This window comes from Chanos chanos, chromosome 6 (genome assembly GCF_902362185.1).
Source record: "Chanos chanos chromosome 6, fChaCha1.1, whole genome shotgun sequence".
Classification (NCBI taxonomy): Eukaryota; Metazoa; Chordata; class Actinopteri; order Gonorynchiformes; family Chanidae; genus Chanos; species Chanos chanos.
The window spans coordinates 45698948-45709557 of NC_044500.1; the positions used below are offsets into that span (position 1 = coordinate 45698948).

At 43.7% G+C, this 10610-nt stretch overlaps 1 protein-coding gene across 1 annotated transcript; it reads right to left on the minus strand.

The window, feature by feature from the left end:
* Window positions 1-399: 399 nt before the first annotated feature.
* On the minus strand, window positions 400-9470 carry rrp9 (ribosomal RNA processing 9, U3 small nucleolar RNA binding protein). Its single transcript, XM_030777490.1, has 15 exons — window positions 9376-9470; window positions 9039-9124; window positions 8795-8910; window positions 8596-8663; window positions 8441-8482; window positions 8178-8304; window positions 7478-7602; window positions 6289-6381; window positions 5487-5587; window positions 4644-4778; window positions 3662-3724; window positions 3425-3570; window positions 1844-1923; window positions 1045-1118; window positions 400-561 (listed from the first exon to the last, which is right to left on the minus strand). The coding sequence occupies exons 1-15, from the start codon at window positions 9454-9456 to the stop codon at window positions 432-434; spliced, it is 1467 nt and encodes a 488-aa protein (XP_030633350.1). The 5' UTR covers window positions 9457-9470; the 3' UTR covers window positions 400-431.
* Between the last annotated feature and the right edge of the window lie 1140 nt (window positions 9471-10610).

The following is a 10610-nucleotide window of genomic DNA, read 5'->3' on the forward strand; positions in this document are numbered from 1 at the left end:
AGATGCTACAGAGAAGTACTTTAACGTACATTATGTGAAAAGAGAATTCTCCTCATGTAGCTTTTAGACTTTATATAAAAAAAAGACCAAATACTGATCTACTCATCACATCTGAGACTGAAATCTTTACGGAATTACTTAAATAATAAACCTCTTTCACACACACACAAACACAATAAAACTTCACCTGTAAACACATATCGGATCTTGCCTCTACCATGAGAGAAAGATGAGCCAAGATTGACATTCAATAAAAATTTAATTGAACTTAGATCTCTGAATAGAATGTAATGTACAAACTGAAAACAGAGGGAAAGCATCAACAACTAACAAAACAAAAAAAAAAAACAAAAACAGGAAAACAAAAAAACAAAAAAAGGCCTTTGACAGGTGTTTGCAAACTTCTCCTGCCCTGAGATTCATTCATTCATTCACTCGTTCGTTCGTTCGTTCTCAGCATCGGGTAACTGGCCAGTCTCTTGATTGGAGTTTGTTTTTCTTTTCAGGGGAATGATGTACAATCCGTTCTTTGCCTCCTTTAGTCGCCACCACCGGCCAAGTCTGACACACACACACACAAACATGCAACAGCATTTTCAAGTCAACAGCAAACATTTCCCAAACACTGGTGCTTCATCTTGTAGCTAAAATGACTGTCACACAATCAACACCCAAGATCATTCATAATGTTTCTTTCAAACTAGATGTTTTTAAAAAATGAATCGTCACTGCCCTCTTGTGGAACACATGCTGTTACTGCAAGCAGAGGTGAAGCTTCAGTATTTCCAAAACATGGGACCAGTTAAACCTTAGGGATCCACTAACATGGAGGAAAACTGTAACAAAGGCTAAGAAAGGCTTCTTTTTTTTTAATTCTTTGATATTGTTTGTTTTTGACAGCTCATAGCCAATTTTCACTCAACAGAAATGATCTGTTCTTATTTCAAGTCCTTTACATGTCTTCATCAGCCACTTCCTCAGAAGTGCATGCGAGTTTCTTCCTCTTGGGATGTGTGTGTGCAAAGAAAGAGACTGCGACAATACCTGTGCTCCTGTCCGACTCCTGCCACAAGGAACTTTCCAGAACTGGAGAACTTTAAGCTATTCACAAACCCAGTCTGTGAGACAGAGAGTGAGTGAGAGACAGAGAAAATACTTCAGCACCACACTTACAGCTGCTTAAACGATACTAACTATTTATCCTCATTCAGTTGCCATTACATCAGTTCTGAAGTCTGACAGTGAAACAAGTTCACTGTATTGGATCGGAAACTCGACCCCCTGACCCAGACCAGTGTCTCCAAACCGGGGTCCTGGGAGCCCCTCAGTTCATCTCTCTCTCTGCCTGCTCTAACACACCTGTGTCTATTTGATGATGAGCTGGTGAGTTGAGTCAGGTGTGACACAGCAGACAGACATCTATAACCTGTAACACTGTCTACCTCAGGAGGCAGAACTGAGAGACAATAGCCTCCACTCACTAAGGACAGTATTCTAAGAGCACATCAATGCCTCAGCAGTTCCAAAACACAAACACGTGTATTTTTCTTTATTCTTCACTGTTCTGTTGTTTGTGATCAGCTCCATTAAAGCTTAATTACCGTAATTAATCTAGTACTCGTAACCTTGGACCAGACCGATTGTGAAATATGAGAAAGTGCTCTTTTGCACCATCAATATTTATGCTCGCACACAAAACAGAAGGTGCTTGAAAATAAGGAACGGCCTTGTTTTGCTCTACAGCCATATTCTCTCTCTCTCTCCAAATCCAATTCACCCAGCCGCACTGCACTCAATGCTAATCTGTCTATGCCCGCTAATTAGCCGCCATTTTGAAGCTTACCACGGGGACAGTGAAGAGGGGCTCCAGGTCGCGAAAGCCTTGCCCGCACTTCCACACCTGCACCATTGAATTATGGGAGCCTGTGGGAAGAGAACAATGTCAGTATGATGCTAATGAAACGTCTGAAGTGCGAGAGCAGTGTCTCATTTGAAAGAGGTTTTTTTTTTTGTAGAGCTTTTGAATGAGTGTGGGGAAGGACAGATATTTATAATATTAATCATAGTTCCACCTCTATTCACAATGTTAATCTCAGGGCTTGGTTCAGAGTGTTTTGAGTGTGTGTGCGCGTGTGTGATGTGTCCTGTGTGTTTATTGTTTACGTGCACGTGTGTGTTTATTGTTTACGTGTGGGTTTATTGTTTGTGTGTGTCTGCGTGTGTGTCTTGTGTAATTATTGTTTGTGTTTGTGTGTCTTGTGTGTTTATTGTTTGTGTGTGTGTGTGTGGTGTGTCTTGTGTAATTATTGTTTGTATTTGTGTGTGTGGTGTGTCTTGTGTAATTATTGTTTGTGTTTGTGTGTCTTGTGTGTTTATTGTTTGTGTGTGTGTGTGTGGTGTGTCTTGTGTAATTATTGTTTGTATTTGTGTGTGTGGTGTGTCTTGTGTAATTATTGTTTGTGTTTGTGTGCGTGTGTGTGTGGTTTGTCTTATGTGTTTATTGTTTGTGTGTGTGTGTGGTGAGTCTTGAGTAATTATTGTTTGTATTTGTGTGTGTGGTGTTTCTTGTGTAATTATTGTTTGTGTTTGTGTGCGTGTGTGTGTGCGTGTGTGGTGTGTCTTGTGTGTATATTGTTTGTGTGTGTGTGTGGTGTGTCTTGTGTGTTTATTGTTTGTGTGTGTGTGTGTGGTGTGTCTTGTGTGTTTACTGTTTGAGTGTGGTGTGTCTTGTGTAATTATTGTTTGTGTTTGTGTGCGTGTGTGTGTGTGTGTGGTGTGTCTTGTGAGTTTTATTGTTTGTGTGTGTGTGGTGTGTCTTGTGTGTTTACTGTTTGTGTGTGGTGTGTCTTGTGTGTTTATTGTTTATTGTGTGTGTGCGCGCGCGCGTGTGTGTTTATTGTTTCTGTGTGTGTGCGTGTGTGTGTGTTTACTGTTTGTGTGTGTGTGTGTTTATTGTTTGTGTGTTTGTGTGTGTTTATTGTTTGTGTGTTTGTGTGTGTTTATTGTGTGCGTGCGTGTGTGTGTGTTTATTGTATGTGTGTGTGTGTGCGTGTGTGTGTGTTTACTGTTTGTGTGTGTGTGTGTTTATTGTATGTGTGTGTGCGTGTGTGTGTTTATTGTATGTGTGTGTGTGTGTGCGTGTGTTTATTTTTTGTGTGTGTGTGTGTGCGTGTGTGTGTTTATTGTGTGTGTGTGTGTGTGTGTTTATTTTTTGTGTGTGTGTGTGTGTGTGTGTGTATTTTTTGTGTGTGTGTGTGTGTGTGTGTGTGTTTATTGTATGTGTGTGTGTGTGTTTATTGTTTGTGTGTGTGTGTGTGCGTGCGTGTGTGTGTTTATTGTATGTGTGTGTGTGAGTGTATGTGTGTGTGTGTGTGTGTGCGTGCGTGTGTGTGTGTGCGTGTGAGTGGGGTCCTGCCTGAGGCACCTGAGGCCATTGTGTCAGAGTTGTGCAGGGCTGCGACAGAGGAAACCCAGCAGGGCTGTTCCAGTCCTGGGTCACCATGACAACCGTGAGCCGCCTTCGCCGTGGCCAACGGCTTCTTCTTGCCGACACTCCAAATGGACACACAGCTGAACCAATCAGATCACAGCAGGGATCAATCTCAGCCAACAAACGAACGAACAAACAAACAAATAAACCAATAAACCACTGAAGTCTTACCCATCATCGCCGCCAGTTACCATGTGCTCCTCGTTAATGAGTTGGATGCAGTCGATGGAGCCCCTTCGGACAGAACAAAAGTAAATTCAACATGGTCAAAAGAGTGTGAGATAAAGAGAGAGGAGAGTTCTGATGAGCTGAGAACTGAAATATTGCCAAAATGTACAGAAGAGTGATGTTTTTTAACAGACGCTTGGAGGTTAGGTGCAGTCTCACTTCGTGAGGTCAGTTCTCTTATGATATAAAACAGGGTTTCTGGGTGGTGCTGGGGACTGTGGTGATGCTCCTGGTGTGAGTACAGTACAGTACTGGGTGATGGCAGGCGTTTGCTGGTGGCTTTTTTTTTTTTTACGCCGGCTTTAGGTTTTTCCGACTTCCCGTGCCACTCTAACGCCTTTACACCCGACGTTCCTAACACGGGCGTTTTCTCGCACGAGGCGCAGCGGGCTTCAAATTCGTTATTTTCAACAGGCGCCAACCAAGCGCTCAATACACCGTTCCCAAGCCAGGTCTCGTTGAACTTGCACTTAACATTACTTCCATCTGATATGGTTAACAGAGACTATTTTAACTTATTGCCTCTAGAGGTTAACTATTTGTTCTGATGAGAGGAGACGCCACGCTAGCCCAAACACCACATCACGACACACTAGCCGGCTGTGCTCCGATAAATTCTGACCGGGCTGCGTAGTCTGCATTAGTGACACCACGTAGGTTCTGTTCTGGCGTTTTGTTACAGTGGGATCCACACAAAATTTTTCCCAAAAAAAACACATATAAAACCGACAACAAAGTTAATGAAACTTTATAAAAGTAACGTTAATTTCATAATCCAATCACTTTTTAAGACCTTTTAAGGCCTAAAATTCAGATTAATGGATTTTAGACTTTTTAAGACTTTGTAAGGACCCGCAGAAACCCTGTAAAACCAGAGAAAGAAAAAGAAGAGAGAGAGAACAGGGATGTGGGGTGTGGCACTCACTGATGCCCGTGAAAGACAAGCTGTGACTCCTCCACAATCTTCCAGACCCTGACAGTTCTGTCTCTGCCTCCGGTCGTCACACAGCGCTCGCGACTCAAACAATCCAGTCCTGTTATCACGTCCTGATGACCAAACCTAAACACACAAACACACCACGTTAAATAGCATACAAAACACACACACAGACACACACACACACCACATTAAATATCATACAAAACACACACACAGACACACAGTCGAGTCCTGCTATCACGTCCTGATGACCAAACCTAAACACACACCACGTTAAATATCATACAAAACACACATACACACACACACAGTCGAGTCCTGTTATCATGTCCTGATGACCAAACCTAAACACACACACACACTCCAGGCCCTTTCATGGCATCCTGATGATCGAACCTCAGCACACACATCATTTATTACACACAGACAGCCAGACAGTTCAGTTCCGTCGTCATGTTCTCATAACCAAGCCTGAACACGTACACACACACACAGCATCTCAGACCAAAGCCATCCAGCTTTCACCCAGATTTAGCAGAGATTATTCGTAATAAACTCTAGCATGTTTAGACTCTGTCTGAGACCATCCATTCATTAGAAACCAGAGACAAAGCAGCCAGAGCCCAGATCTGACAACAGGCTGGATTACACACACATACAGAGACAGACACACACACACACACACACACACAACGTTACGCCTGGGAAAGCCCCGGGACTAAAACACAAAATTATGAACTAATTAACATTCTGCTCATTATATTTGGTGAATCAATTCAGTAATGTAAGAAATAAACCATCCAGTGCAGCCTGAGCTGGTATACTCACATTGTCTCCACATACGCATTCTCATCCACATTCCACACCTTGACCGATCGGTCATGAGATGCACTGTACAGGTCATGTGTACCTCTTCTGAACGCCAGGCCCTACAGAGAGAGAGAGAGAGGGAGGGGGAGAGACAGACAGAGAGAGAGAGAGAGAGAGAGAGAGAGACAGAGAGACAGAGAGAGAGAGAGGGGGGAGAGAGAGAGAGGGGGAGAGAGAGAGAGAGAGAGAGAGAGAGAGGGAGAGAGGGAGAGACAGAGACAGAGACAGAGAGAGAGAGAGAGAGAGAGAGAGAGAGAGAGGGGGAGAGAGAGAGAGACAGAGAGAGAGAGAGAGAGGGGGGGAGAGAGAGAGGGGGGGGAGAGAGAGAGAGAGAGAGAGAGAGAGGGAGAGAGCGACAGAGAGAGAGAGAGAGGGAGAGAGAGAGAGAGAGAGAGAGAGAGGGAGAGAGGGGGAGAGAGAGAGAGAGAGAGAGAGAGAGAGAGAGAGAGAGAGAGACAGACAGAGAGAGAGAAATGTATGGGATAGAGAGAAATGAATGGGATAAGTAAGACATGGGGGCAGACAAAGTTCCATGTGCCATTAACAGAGACGGCATTACAATAGTTCATCTTCATCCAGAAACATTTTGGACAAAACCTTTTTTCATTTTCCTAAAAGCAATGGCTACCACACACACGCGTGTCTAAAACTGGACGGTGTCAAACAACCGCCCCACATACTCTAAACAGCATGACAAATACTAGAGAAAGTAAGGAAAACAAAACAGATTTTAAAAAAAAGAGAGAGAGAGAGAACTGACCGACACGGCGTCCCTGTGTCCTGTAAATTTGTAGAGGTGTTTACATGTCTCTGCCTCCCAGATCATTATCAGTTTGTTCCTGTCTCCTGTGGCCTGGGAAAGGAGAGACATTACAAATATGACTAAACCCCTGTCTTTCTCCTGCAGTAACGCAAACCAGAAAACACTGAACTCATGATTGACAGCCTATGCCCTCTTATACAACTCTCATTAACACAGAAAAAGTATTTCCTATGTATGAGCCTAGTGTCTGTTTAATGTGGTAAAAGCAACACTAGTACATTACTGTGAGGGCTAGTTATGGCTGTGCCGTGTGAGACACACACTCTGTGTACATTACTGTGAGGACTAGTTATGGCTGCGCTGTGTGAGACACACACTCTGTGTACATTACTGTGAGGACTAGTTATGGCTGCGCTGTGTGAGACACACACTCTGTGTACATTACTGTGAGGACTAGTTAAGGCTGTGCTGTGTGAAACACACACTCTGTGTACATTACTGTGAGGACTAGTTATGGCTGTGCTGTGTGAAACACACACTCTGTGTACATTACTGTGAGGACTAGTTAAGGCTGTGCCGTGTCAGACACACACTCTGTGTACATTACTGTGAGGACTAGTTAAGGCTGTGCCATGTGACACACACTCTGTGTACATTACTGTGAGGACTAGTTAAGGCTGTGCTGTGTGAAACACACTCTGTGTACATTACTGTGAGGACTAGTTATGGCTGTGCCGTGTCAGACACACACTCTGTGTACATTACTGTGAGGACTAGTTAAGGCTGTGCCGTGTCAGACACACACTCTGTGTGCATTACTGTGAGGACTAGTTAAGGCTGTGCTGTGTGAAACACACTCTGTGTGCATTACTGTGAGGACTAGTTAAGGCTGTGCCGTGTCAGACACACACTCTGTGTGCATTACTGTGAGGACTAGTTATGGCTGTGCCATGTGAAACACACACTCTGTGTACATTACTGTGAGGACTAGTTAAGGCTGTGCCGTGTCAGACACACACTCTGTGTGCATTACTGTGAGGACTAGTTAAGGCTCTGCTGTGTGAAACACACACTCTGTGTACATTACTGTGAGGACTAGTTATGGCTGTGCCGTGTGAGACACACACTCTGTGTGCATTACTGTGAGGACTAGTTAAGGCTCTGCTGTGTGAGACACACTACTGACCAGGTATTTTCCGTCTGATGAGATCGCCATGCACAGGATGTGAGCCGTGTGTCCCGTGTGTCGATCTTCCGTTCCCTTCCTCCCGCCGGCGATTTTATGCACCTTCTTCCCGCTCTCCACTTCCCCTTGAGGGGGGGGGGGGGGGCAGGGGTTTAGTGACACAGAACGGTATGACTTCACAGCACTTGACCCAGTGTAGAACAGCATGTAGAGTAAAACGTCAACAACAGAACAGCCTCCATATGTTTCTCCACACGGAGGCTTTCTGGCCTCTTCTAACCCGTCACGTGTTTTCAAAAAGCACCCTCAAGTTCATTACATACAACATAATACCCAACCTTACTACTTTACCCCCTTACAGCTTTCCTCAAACCTGCTGTGTTCAATGGTGCAGATATCGAATTACAATATTTTCCTTTTTGTGCCGTGGGATTATTTATTTTTCCATGATAAAACACACTCAGATTCTTTTGGGTGATTTTGTCATGTCAACCCTGAGGGTAAACACTCTGCACTGTGCCATGCTGGTTGTTAAACACTATTTTAACGAAGCGGATTTCTACAAATATAATTTATTTAGGATTACTGTAACCCAAGAATGCTGCTGAAAAAATACACAAATCTACACGTAAAGCACAACAGAACCCACACGTATACTGTTTTCTCTCATGAAGAAAGACTTCAGTCATGCATAACTTACATTTGATGATGGAGCAGTCTTTGCTTGCAGAGAAAATGTGTTTTTCGTCTGGGGTGATGACCAAACATGTGACTGACAGCTTGTGCCCCCTAAACAACCTCACTTCGCTGGCATCTGGGGGGAGGAGCTAAAAACCATGACAACAAAAATGCATTTAAAAAAAAAAACAAAAAAACTTGTCAGTCAAAGTCAGGTAGGTCATTAACTGTGCTATGAATTAAGTTCATGTCTAAAGAAAACAAGCTACAGGAAACATCACTCACATCTTTGGCTATTAGCCTCTGAAGCTTGCCTTTCTGTTCCAGCTGTGAGGGAGGGACATTCATTAGAGTGATTAGTGGGTAAGAAAAAAATGAAAAAGAAGTTTTACGTGTAAGCGGAGAACATGCGAAGCATAATGTGCACAAGTCTATCTTACCACATCCTCCTGTAGTCTTCCAGCAATCAAATCCGACTCAAACGACTCCTCTTCCGCCCTTTTCTCTTCTACCCGACAGAGATACACAGAACATGCTCTTCAATCGATCTTAGATTCAAATAATCGTCATATCCAACGGCTGAATTTGGGCCAGATCTGTTTTTATGGCTTATCGCGGTAGAGCTCCACTCAAACTTACCCTCCTCTCTGAGTTGGTCCAGGTAAAGCTTCGCTAACCGTAGTTTCTTCTCCTGTGGAGTTTCCTCTATCTCATCCTCGACGTTATCTTTCCGTTTTCTGTTTTCTACAGGTTCACTATGAAGAAAAACGAGAGGCAAGATCAGTCAGATATAAGAGAGCAACCTGTCAAAGACTAGATGGTGGTCTCCAGGTATTTGAAAATCTGCGGGAGCATGTGCATTCGCGAGGCGATGACTTCTTACATCTCACTTTCAGATTCACTCGATATTTCTTCGTTGAGTCGTTTGTTGAGCTTATTAGACCGTCCTTTTCCAGCAAGGCCATCAGTCTAAAACAGAACATTTCATAATTAGCAACTACAAAACTGCGAGAAACCACGAGCACAAAGTTAATTTTACCTTACTACAGAAACCGTTACACAAGCCATTTAAGGTGGTGTAAGTGTATTTATCAATATACTGAGCACGAACACAATATCTTGATGACTGTTTGAAATGAGATTCAGCACAGAAATTATTTGATGCAACAAATGTTTGTTTCAAAAACGAGCAAGTTATCCGGTTTGTTAACCACCCTTACTTTTCTTTTGGTACCAGCAGACTTATCGCTTTTTCCGGTGACTACCGGGTTTCCTTTTTTCTTTATGAAGAAGGACGACATATTGACGTAGGTATACGAGCTGTTTTTCAAAACCTTAACGTTAATTTAGGAAATGTACATATATATTTCGCTCTGATAAGGTTCCATACACTCCACATGGGTACTTACACATGCTACCCGTTTCGTGGAAGGTTTCTACACTATTTTAAACCCTCTTAGCCTCATTACTGCCACCCAGCGGTTTGGGGGTCATGTACATTTACGAATCGTTTATCGAGGTGAGTCTTTAAATACCTCGTCAACGAATTATCCTGAGATGATACTCCACTATTGCGGAAGTCTGCACGAAAATATTAGTTTGAGTCTACTCAAATGACCTCTATTTAAAATTTTTTTTTAAAAAACTGACAAGAAAAACATGTATAGTTTAACATATGTGTAATTTTTCTTAGTGACTATATGTGTACTGAACAGCAGAGGAATTCCTGCTTTAGGGTCCGAGGGACATGTGCCTTTCTCAGATGGCAGCATAAAAAAGAACAGCGTGTGACCATCACGGTGGGATTTGTCTGTGCGTGCGCGCGCGCGCGCGCGCGTGTGTGTGTGTGTGTGTGTGTGTGTGTAGGCGGAGACTCAGAGGACAACCACACAGATCCTCTGCTCCCACAGTGAGAGAGAGAGAGAGAGAGTGAGAGAGTGAATGCCTGTTTCTAACAGACACTGCCCAGCTGTGCAACCTCTTCAGTCTTTCCTCCATCAGAGCTGCATCAGCCCCTCCACGAATCTCCAGAGCTTTTGGCAATGAACAGCTCTAATGGATGGCATTAGAGCTCCTGACCAGGAGAAGATACAGGTACAAAACACAGGATAAAAGAGAGAGAGAGAGGGGGAGAGAGAGAGAGAGAGGGAGAGAGAGAGAGAGAGAGATCAATTCAAGGGAGAAAGAAAGAAAGAGAGAGAGAGAGCTCCGACAGTGATATTGCGGTTGATTTTATGGAACTTAAAGGTAACACCTGTTGGCACTGAATTTGTTGCTGAGAGAACCCAGACAGCACTCCTGGCATGCAGCCTGTCGACAGGCAGCACAGAGCTCATATGAGACTCTCTGCTGGAGGTCTCTGAACTCCCCTAAACAGAACAGCAGGGCTACAGACCACATTCATCCAACAGGACTGTGCAGGAACATCACTGACATTGGCATGCCTTTAGGTAAG